This window comes from Ascaphus truei, chromosome 4, assembly GCF_040206685.1.
Source record: "Ascaphus truei isolate aAscTru1 chromosome 4, aAscTru1.hap1, whole genome shotgun sequence".
In the NCBI taxonomy this organism is placed as follows: domain Eukaryota; kingdom Metazoa; phylum Chordata; class Amphibia; order Anura; family Ascaphidae; genus Ascaphus; species Ascaphus truei.
In genome coordinates this window covers 357,973,155-357,996,683 of record NC_134486.1, presented here as the reverse complement: position 1 = coordinate 357,996,683, position 23,529 = coordinate 357,973,155, and the positions used below count along the sequence as shown (strand labels likewise).

Here is a 23,529-nt window from a genome sequence, read left to right as displayed (position 1 = left end):
TCAATAATATCAAGCACCCATGTCATCAAATATATAATTATACTATCCCAGTACAACCTAATGATGATGGGAAGTAGAGGACACAAGATGCTCTAAGTCAGGGCATTAAACCCCTCTGGGACAACTGTGAGACTCAATGGTATGTGTATGTATATACAAGTCAGCGAGCGATTGAGTGAGTAAGTATCCAGCAAACCTGCTGCAATTATTACCATTGACTATTTCAATAATAAGTAGTCAGTGTGATGAAGTACAAGTACTCAGAGTGATAACGTTAACACTCACAGTAAAAATACTGGTAAGTTAACACTAGATGGAACTCACACTCACAGCAATGTAACTGGTGAGTTCACAGCCTAAACTCTGTGAGCACACATGTCATGGAGAGCAGAGATAGCAAGCTCACTGACTGGAGATAGGATTAACTAACCAAATACTGAGATCTATACACAGTGAACCAGGAGACTACAAACACTAAATTAAAACAGCTCCAAGTAGGAGACTGACAACATTGCGCGTCCAACGCGCGTTTCCCTCCAGCAAAGGAGCTTCTTCAGGGACAAAATTTACTGGGGGAGAAAAGGCTTAACCCTTTTATACCCTTACCGTGCCGTGATTGAAAAATCAATAGCTAACAGCTGTTGCGCATGCGCACTGCGCTCGCGCTCAAACTTGCTAAATAAACAATTCAAAAGCTACTAAGATTCAATCTAGTTGCAATCCTAGGCTATATACCCCAATATAGGGGCACAATCAATTTGTGTTTCCCTTCCCTCTTTTTCTGATTCACTTTTCAGTTCACAGTTTGCACCCATAATTTAATTACCTCACTATGTATTAATTACATCATTCAATTAGTATGGTCCTGTGATCACTCCCTATCCCCTCCCTGTTGTTTCTCTGTACAAAAACAACTATATTTGTACAGTTCAAACAATCACATATGCCACGCACAGATTCAATGTACTTATACCCTACCTAATTTATTAACTGTAAGGATACTCAACTTTCTTAATATTACATTTTAACAGATTGTGTATGTATTATTTCTAAAAAAATAAGGCAACATAGCACTGCAAATGGAATATGCATAACAGATAATTAAATTGTATAACAGTTCACTTGACCTTCATAATAATGTAAATCTATTAGCAAAACTTCTGCAGCTGAAATGTAACGTATAGAACATGAAAGAACTACACACATTTAGTGGGACATCTTTGCTGTTGTGTGAGTTGTATTCACTCATACTCCATAACGTAAGATCAATCTCAAATCCTAAAGATTCATGGACGCATACAGTAAATAAACATTACATTTAATGTATTCTGTGGACGATAAGAAGATTAATAATTATATTTTATATTATCAGCAGATATACTTTATGTCGCTGTCACAAATAGCCTGCACAGATCAGTCTTTTTTCACTTGCACATGCAAAGGTTAACCGAAATGTATTTAAATATTATTTTACCATGGTACTGCGCCATCACCATTAAAATAATCTTTAAATGAATGGCGAATGTTTTTAGCCATAGCACTGGTAGAATTGTTTGCCCTGCTTCTGAGAAGATGGTTAGCAGAATGAGGCACACTAGATGGTCCTGACACTTCATGACCTGCCTTCCAAATCTATGTCAATGTTACGTAGTATAGCCACACATTTAACAATTCTCTTAGCATTATGCACATTGATTTCGATAGCTTTCAGCAGTATTCTCCATTTTGCTGTCATTATGCCGAAGGCACACTCGCCACACCCCGAGCTTAGGAAAGTCTATAATGAAATATTTCTTCTTCTTTGGATAGTCCTTGTCTGCTGTAGGGCTTCGTGATGTACGTGAGCAATGGATAGGCCTCATCCACTAACAGTACATGTGGCAACATGATGCTTGTTGTATTCAATGGCAAAATGTGGTCCAAAGGGAGCCGCAAAGTCTTGTTTTCTATTAGTTGATACAATGACGAAGGTCCAAAAACACCACCATCACTATAGTTTCAAAAGCTCCCACTTCAATTGCTAATAATTTATATTTTGCATCTGCAACAGCTTGCAAGACTACAGAATGGAAGTGTTTATAATTGAAATACATAGTCCCTGCATTTTTGGAATTTTTAACGTGGATGTGTTTACCATCGATACAACCAACACAATTTGGATAATTCCAGGAGCTATAGTAATCTTTGGACACTGTACTCAAGCTTTCTATGGTGGGAAATGGCATATGTACTGCTTGGAAAGCATTGTGAATAGCATCACAAGTATCATATACAATTTTCCCACTGTTGAGCTACCCATCATAAAAGAAAATGCCAGTCTGCGAAATGAGGTTCCAGTAGATAGAAACCTGTAAAAACAAAAAATTAAACCTGGTTAATGAAAGGATCACGGAAAATCAACATCATGATTACATAGATAAGTGGTTTTGTCCATTTTTTGTGTTTGTGGAACCCCAGAATTCATTTGTTAAATTCTAGAGAACCCAAATCACCGTACCCTGTCTCTCTCCTCCTCAACCCCGTCTTTCATGTCTCTCCCCCCTCACTTTCACCCCCTCACTTTCCCCCCCTTATGCTCCAACTCCCCCACTGTTATACTCGTAGTGCCCCAGTATATCTCCCACTCTCCCGTCCCCTCCTCTACATAAACACACAAGCACAGATATACACGCACAGATAGACATGCACAGATACACGGACAGATAGACAGACACATACAGTACATGTACTGTACAGGTAGACATGCACAGATAGACACACACAGATACATATACAGGTACACGTACAGATAGACACACACACAGATACACATACAGGTACACGTACAGATAGACACACACAGATACACGCAGAATAATACACACACAGATACAGGTACACATACAGATAGACACACAGATAGACACACAGATAAACGTACAGATAAACAGACACAGATAGACAGACACAGATACACGTACAGATAGACATACACATGTACACGTACAGATAGACACACAGGCTCTCTCTCCCCCTCGTCCCCACTGTGTCTTTAAGTGAGCTCTCCCCCTGTGGCGGATGTGGAACCCGATGTGTGCTCGCGGAACCATGGTTGCAAAGCAGATTAAAATTAAAAATTTGGGGGTTAAATGGTTTTCAAATCTGCACATCATAAAATAAAATAACAATGAAATTGTTCATTCTTCATATGGTATGTCACATACGTTATATATTATAATATTAATATATCCATATTTATAGCATTACATATACAGTAAATACATCTCAAAACATATAACAATAAAAAGTAATGAAACAAATCTCAATGTTAACATGAGCCTTTCTTCTGCGCTAATTGTCTCACTAAAATTGGTCTGAAAAGGGTTTATTTTGTCCTTTATATTCGCCAAAATATAATCAAATTTTTGGGGCGTCATTCTCATGTATTCAAAAAATTAGCATTTATGCTGGCGCAGATTTTCGTATAAAGTGGCAAATTCACCCATTTTTGCTCTATTTCGATTGATTGGTGGCGTTTTGTCTGTCGACTAAATGAAACAGCCAATTTCAGATAAATATTGACCATTAGGAGGAACAATTCCAGTATTTGCTCCCTCGACAGCTCCATCTTGTTTTTCAATGAAAAGAGGAAGAGGATGTGACGTCTTCCTGACGCGCTAACAAGTCACGTTATTCAGTCTGCTGGGAAGAGCACATATCGCCCAGCAGACGGACGCGTGCAAACAAGGACGCGTGCACTCCATGTCGCTAAGCTGGCACCGTGAGCTCAGCCTTAGTCTTGCATGAGAGCTAGCCTACAATGTGACCAGTGATGTGATGCTGTGCAACACTTTGTTTTGCCCAGAGACTTGGGAAGGAAAGGTTCACAACCCCAGGGTAAATTGGGGAACTGCCCTTTAGAATTAGGTGTGTCCTGGTGTGTCCTGGGTGAAGAGAGGCCTGAGAAGGTGAGCTGGGTTAAGTGGGGCCCAGTTGTGCCAGAGTATAGACCCCAGGGAAGGCAAGCAGAGCAGCAAGCCATATCATCAGGCAGGAGAATAAAGGGGAAGCCTTTCTCCTTGCACAGAGCATAGAGGTGGGAGATTCCTTACTGTGGAGTCCTGGAGCTAGGCGACCAAGAGCATCTACCCTAATGTGGGAGGGAGGTGAAGCCAGCCTACACGTGGAAGGGGTAGTGTGAGGAGCTAGTTCTGATGACCTACAGCTAGCTAAAACTTGTCCTGATTGTTGCTGTTTGTTCATGCTTATCCTGCTGACAATAAACCTCAAACAGTTTGCAAAGTTCCTGGCAGTCTGTGATAAGTTACTGATCTCCAAATTCCTGCAAGGGGTCACCCCTGCCTCTGACAGAGCCCTTTCAGGTACAGGTGCAGCACCCTATTCTGTGAAAGAGAATATCTACCCTCCAAGCTCCCTGCCCTGCGGAGGCAAGGCTCCTGGGTACCTGCAGGCGAGCACCACGAACACATATCCAACTTCTATCTCCCTTGGGGGGGGAGGGGGAGGAAGTGTGTTACATGAATTTGCTTGATATTCTGCTTTTATTGCTGTCACGGGAGACCAGGCAATTTACACCTTTTTAACCGGGTTCATTCACTGAGCAAAACAAGGTAATGAAATAAATTGAAGTTTATTCGCACAAATACGCTTACACACAATGAAACACAAAATACAGACAAAAAGATACACTTACTTGGTGTCTGGGGTAAAAAACTAGATTTTCCTAGGTGCAAGGAACTCTAAATAAGAGTTTTGGCCGGACCAGGACTCTAATCGGCATGAAGATCCACACGCCACCGCTCCCTTCTCTTCTGAGAACATGGACTTTCTTGACCACGGGCTACCACCAATCCTCTGCAACCGAAATCGGCATCAAATCCCAGCCGCGTCCACTACGGTTGATTTTGAGAACTTGGACGTAAAAGTCGGGACTTAGAATCAGGCAGGTAGGCTTTTCTGGCTTGAAATCGAAGCCGGTTGCTCTGTGATTCGCGCAATAGCAGCTTTGAAAAGTGCGCCCGCGCTCTTCCTACCGGAGAACTCGAATCTCATTGGCTCACATGTTCTTTATAGTATTCTGAGTTTCATTAAGGAAACTCAGCAGCCAATTATCGTGTGAGAACTTTATCAGCAGCCAATCAGAGCCAAGCCGTTGTGAAAAGCCAGGTCAGCGGGACATATGAAATTGCCAAGGGACATGCGCAAGTTTGCCACCTCCGTCCCTGGCTATCTCAATGCTACCTGCTGGGTCAGGCGACACTACATCTGGCAGAGCAAATGGCAGCCCGGACGACTGTCATTGTTCCCCGGACATGGGTACTTGAGCCCTTCCCTGCTGCCCAAATGCTTTTCACACCTTTGGCATCTCTGGCTACATTGAACTCCAATGTCCAGAGACTTACTGGTGCCTATGGTTTAGCCCTGGCAGTCTGTTTGGGCATCGGTTTCCGAAAGTCCCAAGCACATTACTTTATATGACATTTAATAAAGCATGGTTCTAATATATTTCTCTGGGTATGGGGAATAGAATAGAAAATATGTACTTTTATTCCTATCAGCCTTATTCCCCTTACACTATTTTGTGGGTCTTAGTCTGGACTCTGAGAGTCCCCCCATAATCTTATATACAGTTGGGGCACCCATAAACCCAATACAGGTTCTGGGTCCCCTGGGCACTAGTTGGGGTACCACCCTTAACCTATGGATCCCCTCAGCTACAGGAACACTTGTTCATCCCTGTGCCCCATTCACCTTTCTGGACTATGCTAAAGCAGGGTACCCTAGTGGTGAGTCGTGCTTGCGTATTCAAGGGGAGATATTGCCGGGACAATGTGCCAACATGTATCCGGTAATCAGGCCTGATTCCCGGGTACATTTTTAGGGGAACCAACAACTGTGGACCCCAACTACCTAGGCACATTCTGACAACAATTCCTCTGCAAAAACCCCTTGAAACTCATACCCTAGCAATCCCTGCTCGCTGGCATGCCCGGAAAGGGAAAAACACATAAAATACTTTTATTACCAAAGTACAGTTGAAACATACAATGTTACTGGGCTCAAGAGCTAACTCTCTTGAACCTTTATAAACAGAACAGGGGCAACCAAATGGGGCTTAACCTTTATTTGAGAGCCTGGTTTCCCCCTACCGTCACATAATTGCAATATATACTAGCAAAACTGTCCTTGTAATTTTATTAGTTTCAAACCCGCTTCTACATTGAGCTAGAGCCTGGAACTATGTCCAAGGCATAAACAGAAGCTGTGTGATAATCTGCCTCATTTATACAGTGCCTGCAAATGTGAAACTATCCACTTCTTGTGGTATATCACCAGATTAAAAGATTTCCATTCTTAAAATTGCGTTGTTTTACAAGCAGCAAAATATTCTCTTTGTAATTTTACATGAAATAATTGCTAGGAGTTTCCCACTAAATCCCTAGTGACTGCACCTATTGCCTGTGATTCCTTGTAAGGGGCTTATTCAATGAGGCCTGAAGCGTCCGATCGTGGAAAACTCCCATTTAAATGAAGTTATTATTGAATAAGCACCTAAATCCTTCCCCTGTGAGAACATCACAGCCAGAGTGACCCTTAATACCAAATGGAACCTTACTTTCATTGTGAGGGAGGGTTTTATAGAGATGTTACTGCCACGTTAGGATTGGGTGATAACAAAAAAAATGCCCATGATAATGGTATTAAATGCTTAAATTATTTATATTGATAATGATATGTATCACGATAAATGCCCAATATAAAACATAACATGTAAAGTCATCACAATGTCTCTTAACCCATTCTTCTCCCCCAATTTCTCTACATTGTGGGGGAGGAAGGGGTTAATAGTCATTGGGGCTGAAGGGGTTAAGAGAGATATTGGGTGGAGGAAGGGTTTTAAGAGCGATTGTGGGGGAGGAAGAGGTGACAGAGAGACACTGGTTGTGGGGGGGGGGGGTTAAGAAGGAGGGAGATTACCAGCAGGATTCCTATGAGCCTGTTTACATGCTGCAGCTTTGTAACAGAGCTCACAGCTCAGCTTACTTCCCTCTGTCTTTGTTGGCTCTGCCCCCTCCCCTCTCTGTAGAAGCAACCGGAAGGGAGGGGTGAGGGGGAGTGCTGCTGGAAGCTCCGGGACACGCTGCAGCTTTAGGCCAAGTCATAGTGCAGGCGTGCACACGACGGAGCGCATGGTGCCGCGCGCGCCTGTTGCTTGAGCGATCCGTGGCCTGTAAAATGTCTATGACGCGCACAACGGGGAGGCGTGTCGGAGGCGTGGCCATGACGTCACAGAGCTGGTTAGCCCTCATTGGCTAAACCGCTCTTGTGACCCAGCCGTCGCGCAACTAAAAGAAATCTTTTTGTCTGCTGGTAAATCACTCGCCCGATAGCACTTTCTCGCACGTGCGTTTACGCGCTCTATGACCTGCTTCATAGAAGAACATCTTTGTTCACGCCGCGCACGCGGTCACGATCACTATGGACTAAGGCCATAAGCAGATGCCGGCAGGGCAGACAGTAATACCACAGTAATAAACAATGGTAGGTACCAATATACCGACCATTTTTATTATTGTGGTATTACTAACATACAGGTATATTGCCTAACCCTATGCGAGGTACCATGTTATTATCTCAAACTAAAAGAACTATATTTAAGGAGGTAGGATGGCACAAACTAAAGATGTACAAAACTCTTGAAAATTGCATAATAGATTTTCAATAATAGACGAAGAAGCCCCAATGCCACATCCAATGTGACAAATGATATAGTTGATTACTATCTGTTTTTTCTTCATTTTGTCCTTTGACCAAAACATTTAATCCCTGCAACCACATCAAGGTAGACCCCTCAGTATGTCCTACATTACAGTACCAATATTATGCTGTGCATGCAATGTATTGTATATAATGTATACCCTGTTCATTTATGTAACTGTACTTGTAACCATGTATTATTTGTCATTTTAACTCTGCCCAGGACATACTTGAAAACGAGAGGTAACGCTCAATGTATCACTTCCTGGTAAAACATTTTATAAATAAATAAATAATACTGTGTATTTTGTATTTCTTAGGCTGAGTCCAGGCGCTGACCCGTGCTGAGGCGCGCTGACGCTTGTCAGTGAGCCCCTGTAGCCGCAATGAGAGCGGCTTTAGCAGGGGCACGCACACTCGTCCCCAGGCGTGCGGAGGCGTAGCTGTTAATTTTTTTTTAGTTTGAGTGCTCACGGGAGCGCAGGGCCGGTCACGTGAGCGGTTCGCCAAATGAGGGCAAACCAGCTCCGTGACGTCACTGGCCTGCCCCCCGACACGCCCCCGGATGGCGCGGGAATTAAGGCCAGGGAATGCACCCGCTTTCCCTCAGCCTCAGCGCGCCTCCGCACGGCTGCTGTCACCATGGACTCAGCCTTACACTGCATAGAGAAAATAGGAAACAAACACAATGATATAGCCAATAGCATGGGATGCATGACATGTATGTGGTACCTTAATGAGTTAAAATTTAGTAGCACTGTATGTGCTATGTGTGCAGTTAAAACTGGTTATAAACGTACTTCATTTACACAATATTTCTCTAAGTTAACTGCTACATCTCTGCACATTTCTGGAGCTAATAGCACAGGCCTTAAAGTGGGAAAGGAGGTTACTGTATGTATCAAAGTCTTCTAACAGCTATATTGGGGCAAAACTGGAACAAAAAGACTGTAATAAATGTATTAGAAAAAAGGTTGCATAAGGATACAACAGGATTTTTGGGGGCTTTGATAAATATGCTGCTATTTTTAAACCCAGATTTGCTCCAGTCTTGTATCTGGGAGACATTAAAACATAGCTCACTACGTTTTGTAACCAAGTATCAGCTCATTCGGGCTCTGGGCAAGTCATTATTGGCCATGTTTATTAAGTCATGCTGCACATAAGATATCTTCTAGTGCAGTTTGGTAAATATGGCCTCTTTGAGTCATTTTGAGTGAATAATTAGTAAGATGTCTTTAGGCATGGAATGTTTTTTTTATGGGATAACACCATTTATTAAATATGACCCTTTATGGTCCATTCACTTAAATGGACCATAAGGTGTCTTGCAGGATGGAATGTATTTTATGGAGTAGCATGTTTCTGTAAATATGACCCTTTATCTACTTGAGCCTTGGGTAGCAAAAATTAGGTTACACGACCACTGTGCATTATTTAATTACCCTACCCAGCAATCTGAACAGGCTCCTCACCCCTACAACATGCAGCTTTTATCACCAAAAGACTGTTCACGGCCCCAAGGGCCAACAAAGTATCCAGCCACTCCTCCTTACCATGCACATCACATCTGGAACAATCTACCTGAGACTCTCACTGCCACAACCAGTTCATTCAAGAATTCTGCTGTCTCACATTTTAATCTTGTCTGTAACTGTTACATATGCCTATGACATATATTATCTTTAACTGTTCATGAAATATCTTTAAATATAATGTATAACATCTGTTCATTTAATGTAACCACGTATTGTCCTCATAACTCTATGCCCAGGACATACTTGAAAACGATAGGTAACTCTTAATGTATTACTTTCTGGTAAAACATTTTCTACGTAAATAACAAATTAAACAATTGTGTGTAAATAGTGATTTCATCGCTATGTAAAAATGTGTATTCTAATACAGGATAACATTAATTTAACTAATTATATAAAGGCTTATCTATGAAGGCAAAAGTGGTGCAATTCTGGAGGGTGCGGGGAAGGGGGAAGAAATGCCCTGGATGTAGCCTATCAAAGAAAATCATCCTATTGATTAAATTGGGATTTTGTTCTTTGATACATCTGGAGCCATGTTTTTGCCCTTAGGAGTACCATGCTTTGATACTCATACCCCAATAATACGGCATTATGTCTCAATTGATGACATATGGCTTATGCTGCACAAGCCCATACTTATTCAAATATAAATATGTGGTGAAAGCATTAAGTATTATATTCAATATAACTGTCTGTGGCGTCGCTTGACCAATTTCAAAAATTTGTGTTTCATTGATACCTAAATGTACTAAGCCTTACAAAGATTCCATGTTATTGTCTAAACTCTACTGTGAAACATTTCTCTCTTTTTACTAGCATATTAGAATTGGTTTTCCATCAGACAGCAAGCCGTGTTTATTAAATGCTCTTTAGTGATAATCAGATGCCAACCAAACTTCAGTAGTGTGGGAGATATACAAAATAATAAAATTGCATATGAATGGTGACAACATTTCTGACAGATTTGGCATGCAGTGCAGACACCAACGATTTTTTTTTTGTATCTACTATATATAGTATGTTCTGATGAGGCACTAAAGCAAGGGAAGTTGAGTTAACCCTTTCAGCATTGCTACGTAGAAGCCGTAAATGTGTGATTTTTTTTGTAATTATAAGGTCATCTATCCCAGGACACCAAACTCGAGATTGCCACTTGTACAACCAGCAGTACGCTTTAGAAGTGCAAAACATTTACAAACAAATCTAATTCATTTAAACATTTAAATGTCCCTCCTCATATTGCATTCAACATTAACACATGAAAGGTTAATCTTATGCCTCCCTCCACTGGTTTACATTTGAATAAGAAGCTGTAAAGCTAAGTTTCTATAAGGTACTATCATTTTAAAAAGAAATAACATCCCTCAGGGTGCTAACTGCTGAAAAACCAATACTGGAGCTATTGACCGTAAGTCTTCTTGTGCACGTATATTAAAACTTGCACATAAAGCAATGTACAGCAGGGTGATATGATATACATCGGCATATTTTCCACATGAATGCATGTTTGAAAAGCATATAATAAGTTTAGTAGGTTAAAAACAAACAAACACAATCTATGGTGCGCTGATGCAACACAAAAAAAAGAGGCCGCATATATTCATTTATTCTAAAATATAATTTAGCTTTTGCTTGTGCTTTCTCATGTATACCATATTACAGTATATACTCAGCATACATTTTAATCAGTTTTTTTCACTCCTCAAGACCTATCTACTAAGTGTCACAAATGGTTTTTATTTTTTATAGTGCAAAATTGATGCACAGAAAATTTAATTTAAATTGTGCTTATGCACCCATATATATACTAAAATGAAATATCTCCATCTGCGCCAGCAGCATAAAAATTTTTTTTTTATTTAATCTTTGCGGGTTGTTTCTGTGAGCAAAAGAAATAGTGAAAGTGCGTCCAAATTATCCTCTGAGTTGTACCTGGCACAATCCCTAAAAAGTATGCTAATAGTTTTAGCACATAATTAAGTTGCTAATTATTAACCCCAAAATGTTATGCAGCACAGATCTTTGGTTATATACAGTAGATTACCAAAATATATTTTCACAATATGCCTATCATAATTTATCACACTAATAATGTATATGTACTAATACCAGTTGTAAATAAAATACACATAATTATTTTTAATTTAAATTGTATTAATCGAGTATTCATCATTCAAAAAAAACAAACAAGGTGTCATATTTATGAAGTCTGCATAGATGCATATTCTATGAAGGTTTCTATTACTTCTTAGCACTCACATTTTGACGCATACAAGAAATGTAAGTCTAATCTTAGTACATAGGTCCCCTGAAGTGTACTAAGTGTCTTAAAGCTGCGGACCAAGCATTATCCTACATGTGTACTTACCTTCCTGTTTGTCATGTCTGACCAACAATAAATTACTTTTTTCATTTTTCTACACCTGTGTCCCTGGGCAGTGCGCTGCTTTGTGCATTTTTTTGTATATTTTCTGGACTGTTTGAAACTCTACAAGCGGCTGGACACGCCAACCTGGATTACAACAAGCTCTAGGAGTGGGTAAGATCTTTTGATACTTCATGATTATGGATCATCTTCCTTACTACGTATTGGGGTGAGTGCTGGATTTATTATGCAGTGATTTCCAGTGAGGTACAGCGAAGTGTGTTTTTACATATTTTTTCTGTTGCCTTCCGGATACTTATGCCTCCAGTGTGATACTACACTCACCTAGTAGTTTACCCACTCCACAATTGAGCTATATGTGTCATTCCTATTATTGATGATTATAAAAGAATACAATATTTTTTTCTGGACTGTTAGAGCACCCATTATCTTCATATATTAGTACATAGGTCCCCTGAAGTGTACTAAGTGTCTTAAAGCTGCTGACCAAGCATTATACTACATGTGGTTTTTTTTTTAATTTTATAAATCACTTCTCAAATATGAGAAAATACTTGTAGCATTTTCTTTTTTAAAACAACCGAATGAAATGTTTAAAGTACTATAATGTAACAAGCATTTTTGGTTTCTATAGCAACAATTTACAAAGTCACAGATACGAAGTCAATACTCCTGTGCAGCCATTTAGTGAACCCTCGAGCTGAATCTTCGCTGATCGGTCGCAGGAGAACGGATCGATCAGCAACTTAGCTAATTACTTAATGTGTGGATTGTATTGATGCACATATTAAAGGGGAAAATAAAAATAATAATACAAAAAAACAAAACACCAACTGGAACTGCTGCTTTAAGAATTTTATGGACTGAACAAAAAACACTTTTGGTAAACACGTTTACAATTGTATCATTTTGATATTTCACCAGGTTTTATTTTCTGCTGTCAAAACACCAAAATGCCACATTGTCCCTTCAGTGTACCTTATACATCTAGCAGACTTTTTGGCTCCACTATGGATTTCCTTTTTCAGGCTTCTACGGGTGGCAGGTTTTTCCAAAAACCAGTTTGCACTACAGTACAGTACTTACAAACAGACATTTCACTGGTGTAGACAGAAAAAAATAACTGCTCAGTGCAGAATTACTTTTCATTTCAGGTATATAAATCATGGCCATTAAAGGGGGTGGGGGGAGGGGGACAGAAAGGCCAACTTGTTTGGAGTCTCCTTTCAAGTAAGGGGATAAAGTTTGCAAGCATTTAAGGGAACCATGTGTCTCAGTAAAGTATGACAGAAATTATTGTATAGTGCCCTGGTGAGAGCATGTGGCTAGGTGGGTGAAACATTTGTTGACTGCCTGGCTAAGTGTTAGTGGGACTGATTGATGTAGGGAAATATACAATCCTGCCAGGTCAGACAGTTACAGTCTGATTTATTCTGTATATCCACTCAGGTGAAGTGCATTCTAATGCCAAAGGGAACAATTGTACACATTATTTTTCAGCAAACAATTCAATACCAATGCTAAGTCACTCTCACAATGTTACATATATGTCTCCACTTCATTTACATAGCTCATATATTTTTCACCTTATTCCCTTTTTATAACATTAGTAGAGTATCGCCCCTGTATCTATATGAGGGGGTGTATGTGTCAGTACTGTATAGTCTGTGTTATATAGATTATTAAAATAAACAGAAATGTATAGGAAGGTTAGTGTAACATATGTGTATGTGTGTGTGTGTGTATATACAGTGCTGTGCTGTGCTTAAAAGTTGTGTGAACAGCGGGGCATTTGCTTTTAAGGGTTCCATGTAAAAATGGATTTCAGACAAAAGGTGACACGTTATGTGCCCATTTGCATGTCATTTCCCAGAATCCTTTGCTGCAGTGGGAGCACTGTATGCTAGATGATAATGGTGAAATGCAGGGGTGCAGACCTGTCTAAGACACGTGAATGTGCTCACAAGAGATATTCTTTATTGGCTTAATGCTAACGGTGGAGGTTTCTTGTTGCCTTTTCCCCCCATCATAACTTAAATAGTGTGTATGCCCGTGTGTGCGCCCGTGTGGTGTCCCAGCAATGTGTGATACTTTTTCAGTGCTAATATATAAATAGTACAATTTGCAACAACCACTATAGAGCATAATAATGCATTTTGGTTTAAGCATTTAGGTTTTTGAACACAAAGAACTCTATTTGTTGTGCGTGTTGTACACACTCAAATATTACAAATCTTAAACCTGAATACTTAGAAGCTATACAAATGTCAAGTGCATTAGAATGGTTTATAACTGTGTATAGGTACCTTCATTGTACATGGTAATACGCTTTATTACATTGTGAACCATATTTACTAAGTGGGGCTATTCCATAATACAGTGGCAGTGAAAGATACCTTGTGGCCCATTCAAGTGAAGGTATATTCCAATGGGGGAAAGGTGTCTAATGACTAGAGATGGGCACATGTTATTTGTGAATTTGGATCCGGCTCGGATCGGCTGGTTCGTTTGGTTCGCGGATCAGTCTCAAAAAGGCAAACCAGCAGTTTCCGATTTTATATTTTGTTTTAGAAAGCAATCTGTAATACGTGGTCGGATTGTTCAAAATACGGACACGGATTAATCCGCCGAGGGAATAGCTCTCTGCAGATTTATCCATGTGTGGATTTTTTACAATCGGCCCATGAATTGTGGAATCCGTGGATCGGATTCTTAAAAATCCCCCTGGATTGTATCCAATGGTGGATTTTGCTTGATCTGCATGGATTTTTTAGTGCCTAATCCGTGAACGGATTTGGTCTGGTTCACCCATCTCTACTAATAACGGAACATCAATTAGTAAATATGCCCCTTTATCTCTCCCAAGATTCTTTCCTTCACTTGAAACTGCAGACAATGTGGTTCTTTTTTTTTTTGTTAAGAAAACCCTTATAACATGTGCCTCATTGCCTTTGGAATAACTGACACATTTTTTTTCTTTAGCTATGTAAAAGTCCCTGAGAAAAGCAGTATGCTCTATGATATTTAGATCTGTACAGGAAGGCTTCTAATTAACATGACATGAAGCCATTTTCAAGGGCTGGAGAACATTTTAACCCTATTGAAGTGAATGAGACTAAAATCTTCACCAGAACTGGGAAGTAGCTTCACAGCATATTGAGTGATTAAATGTTTACATGACAGACACTATTCTGTGTGGTGTTCTTTACATTTAAGAAAGCCCAACATACAATTCTAAGTAGAACTGCACCTTTACTCTGTGTTCCCAGTTACATACACAGTATATGACACATTAAAAGAAGAAAGACTGAAGCTCCCGGATCTCCAACCAAGCCTGCCCCTAAACAGCTGCTTCCATCCTAAACCATACACATACCAAACAGTCACACATACAACCCGGTCTAATCTCTTACATACCTTAGTTACGCAGGGCCTTCACCAACATTAGTGTTTTTCTGTATGTTTGTTAAAAAATACAATGTTAAATATTTAAATACTGACACAGAATGTACTTGTGTTTCAATTAAGGCTTATGATGAGAGGGTAATATAATAATAACAATTGAAATAGCATCTCCTTCAAGAAGGTGTGTACAGTACATGATATACATGTCTAAAAATACCTCATCTGCACTTGTGTTATTTCAGAAAAATGGCCCACTCATGAACACAGGTAGTGTTATACAGAAATCATTATTAAAAAGACAATTTAGAAATAGCTAAAAAAAAATAATAATATATCACCTCAAATGATTCAGATGTATTAATATTTTCCACATGCTTAGACCTGAGGGCTTACTGCCTCATGTGTATACTAACACTAAAATAATTCAAAGCACTGTAATATTAAATGTCACTGAATATGAGTCACAATTAGGATGTCATGTCTGGTAGGTGGGCCAAACAAACAGAGCAAGTGACTTAAATTATCTGCCCCTATAAATATATATTACAAGCTGATAAACCACATAATCTTTTTAAATCTAATAATAATTAAATAGTATGGTCCTCAACATTTCCTTTTATATCAAAAGCTAAAATCTTTAATGAGACCAGGTAATCGGATGGTGATTTGAACAAAGTAATCATAAAAAAAAGAACCAGAATTGGGCAGTGAGATCAGATGCAACATCAAAAATTATGATTAATTTAAAAACAGTAATAAACTGATAATGGATACCATAAGCATAGTCTAAATTAGACGAAACATTGCAACATAGAGGTATATGCAACATTTAAAAATTATTTGAATTAGACATATATTAAGTAAATATTAATTTGGATAAAATATATGTGGTCCTATTAAAATAAAATATTGATTTTTGTCTCTCTGTATAAAGACATTTATAACAAACCCAGGTGCTAGACATGAGAAATAAGCAATATTTCATCAACTATAGACACAGTTAAAATGGGAAGTTCTTTGATTGAAGAGCTCATTTATATTCCAAAGTAGTAATCTCTTAATCAGGTGGCTAACCAGAAACTTTGAGTATTAAAATACAGAACATGAAAGTGGATGTAAAAGGAGGGGGTAGAATATATGAGAAGCCTTTCAGCATGGTTACATGATAAGTACCACATGGGGATAAGTAAGGTGAGAGGCTTTGGAAGGATTGGAGTTGGGTTTTACTAAACAAATTAATGGCCAACACAATCTGTTTTTTGAGTCAACATTCTTGCTGGTAAAGAAAAAAAAATGTCTTGCAACTTGTCTGTGTGGATAAACACAACTGAGTACTAAACTATGAGTTTTACAATATGGGGAATTGTGTTTGTATGAAAAATAGGTTTAGTGTATTGAAATTAATTTGTCATAAAGAAAAATCAAATTAGTTTTTTGGATGTATGACTTGAATAATACATTTACTCATTGTACATTAACATTTCAGATCACAAACCAAATACTTATTATGTTTTACTTAAGTTACATTGTTGTTCTAAGTAAACATCCCATTAAGGTATCTTAGTGCATTTAAACATAATTTTCTACTATATCAAGTGTATCTGCATTGTGAACAGAAGTCTCAACGGCTATTGAAAGTACATGATGGAGAAAGAAACCAGTTTGGGTGTTTTTATATTCGGATTTTAATAAAACTGTGACTTAGCTGTTTTCATTACGTATTTATACCAGTGAATTGGTTTTCTGGTGAGGGAAAGGAGGAGACAGTGCAATAAAGAAAGAATTAGAGCATACTACCATAAATTCCCTAGGGGTGCCCTAAAGATATACCCTGATGCTTTGGCTTAAGTCTAAAAGATGGTAATTCAGTCACCTCACCCTATCATCTTATTGCTGTGAACTGATTTCAACAGCACAGCATGACACCCAGTGGCTAAAGAGAAGGGCACTTCAAAGCTTTTTGATTTTATCGAAAAAAAGATCTAAGGTTTTCTTCAATGTAATTAATTGCCTATAATGTGCCTACATTTAACAGTTTGGCAATACTAGTATATACTTTTCTATGAATCAAAGTAATGTTTGATTCTTGATCAAGGAATAAATATGTAATTAGCTTACACAATAATATTCTATATTTAAAAAATGGCACTACAATTCTCCTGTCTCACAAATAAACATGCCAAAAGTAATTCCGTCTAAATAAATAGCTTTGCTGGTTAAATGTTTTAACTGGCTCACATGAATTGTAAGACATTATTTACAAGATTGACTAAAAATACATATTGCTGTCTTAGATTATTCACTTCTCTATGCCTTTCTCAATTTGTACATGTTGGATTTTCATCTAAAACAAGTCTTGAAGTAGTTTCTTCTTAAATTACAAGCAGAGTGAATTGTAATTGTTAGCAGATGGCTCCTTTATTTGTGGGTTAATAATAATTACCCTTAGGACTGAACTAAGCTCATATCAATCAGTTTCTTTTAACAGATGAAAAGCTAAAGATAATTTTACTTTTTAAACCCGACATTCTCAGCTAAGGCATCAATGCATACAGCTTTGGACCTTCAACACAAGAAGCCTTACAATAGCAATATATTAAAATACCAATTTATTTGCAGCAGATGATAAAGAGTATTCATGGAAATCAGGGTTCACGCTACAAGATTCCACTGCTTGGCACAATAAGTGCTTCTTTCGAAATAACTTTTTCACATTTGTAACTCAACCACAATTAAATGTATAATTGCTGAGTATTGTGTGTATATTTTCCTTTAATGGTGTTCTGATGTCCAAGCTGATTAGTTAGACCTTGTCCATTTGCTGTTTTTACCCATTTGGTAGATAACTTTGATTGGGGATATATACTTGAGTAACTGTTAAATCCCCCCAGGATAGAAAGCTTGATGGCAAGCAAGTAAATGGTTAACTGATGTTCAGTGACTTGGACATGTTTCCCAGACCTTTGCCAGGACACGTGTGTGATCAAAAACATGTAATCCCAGAAATGGAATTCGAATATAACAGCATATATCTGAGTCCATATGTAAGTTAACAGGAATGATGTGTAATTTTTTTTTTTCTCTCCATGTATGTCACCTTTTCTCCCCTCCCCCACCTGGAGGAGAAGCAGACCGGCTGCAGACTGACTTGCCTGGAAGTATGTCTTGCAGAAACCAATTATAGAATTCAGACCCTAAGGCGTAATGCATTTGCAAAGTGTGGGGATATGAGGCTACAATATGACATCATTTTTAAAGGTGTATTTCCCCTAGAACAATCCCATGATAATATAAACTCGTAATCTACATTGAAAGGTGCAGTCTTTATAAAGTCAGTGATCTTTATAGTCATAAAAACGGTATAGTGGTTTTATTTGCCAACACGTTTCCCTCTTCCCTTAGTGGATCCTTCCAGCGCCTCTCAGTAGGTAGCAGACGCAGAGCTGTCTGAAGGGGGAGGGGAGTGCTATTGATGGATGCTGTCTAACCCCCCTCCTGTGCCTGCTATAGGCACCACGAGCGGAAAGCCCCGAGGGTGCAGGCATTTACTGAAAGAAAAAGAAAATGTTCCAGGCAGATCTTCATTTGCCTTTCTTTCCAAACAGATGCAAGGTTTTATTGTGGTTGTAGAATAATGTCCTTAAGACCATCACATAGCCGTCTTCTCCCTAATGATTTGGCAGGAGCCTGGTTTCTTGGGAAGCACAGGCAAATCGTGTGTTTTCTCTTTCTCAAATCAAATGTATTTTCTGTAGGAGCAACAAAAAAAAACCCCGCTGTTTCCACTTTATTGATGGTTGTGACCCCATGATCTCGGTCAGTTTGGTGCATTGATCTACCCACATCAACCCTGCCCACCTCTTTCAGCGACTTGCCTCATCTGGCTCATATTTGGCAGGGCATCATACAAAAACTGGTCTCAGAAAATCACTCTGCATCCCTCCGCCTTTAATGCAGGATATAAAACATATCACCATTGATTTTACAGTTTCATTCGTAGGTGACATTTTACAGTAAAACAATGACATTCGGGATTACATTCCCCTTTTTGGGTCATTTATCATTCTTTGCCTGCACACATGATGTAACCCCTTCTGTTCTGGAACATGCATTGAATGTAATAGTGTGCTATTGGTTCTCTGATTTGATTTTTAAATGTTCAAAGGGAATACATGCAACATGAGCTCAGCACAGAGACACTTAGTGAACATTGTATGATGTTTTTTTCTTTTCCAAGAATGAGGTCAATACACCTGGGTAAAGTGAACACCGCCAGAGTAGCTTGAGCCTCATCTTAAATAAATGTAACGAGAAGTGTATGAAATTACAATCCAGGCAGACTAGATGGTCTGCACAGTATACTAGATCAGCCCTCCCCCAGGTATTTGAATAATTAACACTGCTCTAGCCACTAAATATTACATTTCAAGTCTGCTGTATGTGTGGCATGTTAGGTTTATTCCATGGACACATTTCCCACCCCAGATCTTCAAGTTTGGTTTGATCTGCAGCAGTTTGGACCAACAGTCTAATATAAGTGAAATGATGTAGATATGTAGGGGTAAGGCAAGAGGTTCCTAAAGACAGGATACATACTCTGACTGCATACAAAGCAATAACCCGGTGTCATGTTTCCAAGTAACAAAGTCATAGACTGCACAAGCTGGAGTTTTAGCTCTTATCTCCAAGACCCTCCCAAATGTGCCCTTCCCCCACAGTCTTTTCATGTAGCCTCTAGCCTCCTCACCACAGAAAGGGTGAGTAAAATATACATACCCTTTCTATACATTTTGAGCGATACCTGGCTAATCAAGTTTAAAAAAAATCAAGCACTTACCAATATACAGTAGTAAATTCCTGATATATATTTTTAAATCGCCTAGCCAGGTATAAAACAGCATACAATATCCTTATACCTAATCACAAATGAATAGCGTTATCTGTTTTTGGTTTATTGTAGAAGTAATATTTTCACCCCTTATTTACCAGCATAAACACCTTTAACCAATCCTTCTTCCAGAGACACATTGACAGCGATACCAGTTTCTATCAGTTCCAGCTGATTTATTAAAATCATCAAGATACAGACTTTCAGCATTAGGAAAACAGGCAATGATGTTGACAGTGCACAAGTCTGCTTTTCCATCATTTGCTACAAAATATGCAGATGGTCTGTATTAGTTTCTTTTCAGATTATATTGCACATTATTAGAAACCTTTATTATGTGCCTTTGCTAAAAATGCAGTATCCAGTTTCATACCTTCCATCAGGGCCCATCCACAATATCACAGCATATGATATACATAGATTCCTACTATAATACAGAACATATACAATCTTTAAGCTAACAGCTCTGAGGTCTATATCACCATTTTCAATAAATCTTTAACTACAAATATTGAACAAATCTGAACTATAGCTGTACAAAAAGTGTTTAAAACCACAAGGCCTTTTAGATGCAAGGATTTTTTCATTTTTTTTTTTTTTAATCCTTTTACCAGGACATTAACGTTAAAACATACTTGCATGCTAAAACAGAGAAGAGATAGAAGTGCCTGAAAGTCTCACTGAAAAAAAAAGAAAAAAAAATTGACAGCAGGAATGTTCCCTTTAAACTGTACAAAAATACGCTTGAAAATATTTTAATTTTTAAAAAAGACTGAGGTCTGCTATGTATCAAAAATGTTTCAATACCTTATTTTTTTTGTACTGAGGTCTGGGTTGTCTGGAATTCAAGGAGGTATAAGGGAACAATTTACAAAAAAAAGAAAAAAGTTGGCAAGAAATCACATTGTGAAACCATACAATTTTTTTTTGTTGATCTGTAAAAGTAAACTTTGATCTGAATCAGTTCACAGTTTTATGTAGCATGTCCAATCTGCATGTTTCAGCTCCCTGCAGTTTAAAGAATCAGATGCATAGAAGAGATCAGTTTTCTCCCTCCCCAAAAAAAAAAAAAAAAAATCAAACGAAAATCATTAGCAATGGTCCCAACAGTTTAAGATCTTAGAATTAAAAATAAAATCCAATGACCCCCTTGAGTAGTTGTGCTGCCAAGAAATATATATTTCTGGAGACCATCTTCCAGACCGTTGATCTTCAAACAGCGCCTTTCTTCTTCTTCATTTTCCTCTTATCGTGACATTCGCCTCATCATGTTAAAAAAAAAAAAAAAAAAAGAGAGATCCCAGAATCGTCTTCATTTTCGCCCATGTCTGGCTTCTTTGATAAAATCCCCAAAATTATATTAATACAAATAATAAAAAAAAAAAGTCAGTACGTGAATACCAAGTCCGAAAAGTTCGCTTCCAACCAGTCCCCTGCGATCATTTCGCTGAGTTCGGGGGTGCAGTAATCTGGGAAATCGAAGTGAGAGCCCAAACTGCCCTCGCTAAACGAATCCAAATCTTTGTCCACTAGAGAGAGAGACAGGTTCCCTGAGTTGGAGTTTCCCAGCTCGAATGCCTGAGGGTTCTGTGTGAAGTTTAAGCTCAGATCAAACAGGAGATCATCTTTATCGCTGGGTGAGGTAGAACCAGGTCGGGATGGAGCCAGGGTAACAGTGGGTTGTGCTGAGCTGGACTTGGTGATGTTTTTAAAGTTGTAGTACAGTCTGCTGTTAGATGTAGCGTTGCTCACATCTTCATACATGCTGGCTCCCTCTGTAGACTCTGCTGAGGAGCTCAAGGTGGGACTGGCCGGCACTTTGGCCACATTGTACTGCTGGAGCTGCTCATCGTCCTCTTCTTGCTTTATCCTCAGCTGCAGCTCGTCTTCTTCGTCCTCGTCCTCTTCCTCGTCCTCATCCATAAACACACATTTAACAGCTTTGCTCACCTTGAGGTTGCCAAACACACAGTCATCCCCATACTCATGCGGGGACTTGAGCCCGGGCTTGCTGGCTTTCAGCTTGGGACATCGCTTGCCCGAGCTCTTGGTGCTCTTTCCGCTGGTGCTGGGGCTCTTCTCCGGAGACTGACCCAGTGTCTGCTTGGAAGATGGGTCCATTTTGGGTTTTTTCCTGGGCCGGTATTTGTAATCGGGATAATCCGCCATGTGTTTGAGTCGCAGCCTCTCGGCTTCCCTGATAAAGGGGATCTTCTCGCTGTCAATCAGCATTTTCCACCGCTTCCCCAGCCTCTTGGAGATCTCTGCGTTGTGCATGTCCGGCGACTGCTCCATGATCTTTCTCCTTTCTATCTTGGACCAGACCATGAAAGCGTTCATGGGTCGCTTGATGTGACCAGTAGCCGTTTTACACCAGTCCGGGTCACTTTCATCCAAGGCTACTGGACTGCAAGCCATAAACTCCCCTTCCTCTGTATCTGTTGCCTCTGTGGGCTGGCTGCTGCTATCCGTGTCTATGTTATCCGTTTGCTGCACCATGATGTCACTTTTTTTTTCTTTTGCTTTATTTCAACGTTTCCTATGTGTGACTTTATTCTGATGCTGCACTTGGCTTTTTTTAGTCTGAGTGGCTACATAGAGTGGTTACATAGAAAGCTGGAAGTCAGCCCTGCAATCTCCTGCCTTGCAATCTCCAGCCAGTCTGCGAGTGCTTCCCTTCTGCAAAACTTCCAGGCTTGGGATCTGAACTAGTTATTAGAGGTTTCATATGGATTACATCACTGCCGGCAAACCAATCGCATCCCAGCGGCCCCTCCCATCCCTGCCATGCTCCATGTACTCTCACACCCACCTGCTTCCATTGGAGCCAAAATCTCATAGTGGGAGGGATATTGGCGGCTCAAAAAAATACTAACCACAGGCGAGTCTCAGCGTTTGTATCTCTTAACTCCTTCCCTGCTGGCGTAGACCTGTAACGCATTGCACTGATAACCTCGACCACTATGCAGTTAAGGGGTTTTCATGACCTGCAACTTAGCATCTGATGGGGCCGTATGTTGTGGCAAAATTATGTAAAGGGGAAAACAAAATCTATATTAAATGTAAAATAAGGGTGCTCTTTTAAGTGTACAATATTTTAGCCGTTAATACCCACACGTTTTACATAATGGTCGTCTTGGTGAAGAAGGTTAAATATATTTTGGTACACATTAATAAATTAATAGTTTTATTTTGTATTTCGCTTTGAAATAAAGTGAAGTGTACTTTACTCGGGACAGAAGAGCGTACAATGCATTTAGCTTGGTCACAGAAATGATGGCACTGATCCAAATGTTTGACACAGAGAGTCTCTTGAAATTCTGTCTACATGCCCTCTCTGACCTGGCTGATAACAATACATGGTGTGAGTAATTCACCTCAACACTGGAGGGGGTGGTGCTTTCATAATGCAGCTGAGCACCATGGAGGCCATTGAAGGTTTAGCCCCAGAAGGAGTTTTCTGTAAAGCATCTGCCCATCAGGAGTCTTGGCTTGGAAGGCAAGCAGCTGGCGAGGGAAGGTGTGATAATCTAAGCAGCAGCACTATCCAT

At 39.4% G+C, this 23,529-nt stretch overlaps 1 protein-coding gene across 1 annotated transcript; it reads right to left on the bottom strand.

Moving 5' to 3' along the window:
• Positions 1 to 17,684: 17,684 nt before the first annotated feature.
• Positions 17,685 to 22,696, bottom strand: SOX11 (SRY-box transcription factor 11). Its single transcript, XM_075598302.1, has one exon. The coding sequence runs from the start codon at positions 22,475 to 22,477 to the stop codon at positions 21,365 to 21,367; it is 1,113 nt and encodes a 370-aa protein (XP_075454417.1). The 5' UTR covers positions 22,478 to 22,696; the 3' UTR covers positions 17,685 to 21,364.
• Positions 22,697 to 23,529: the final 833 nt, after the last annotated feature.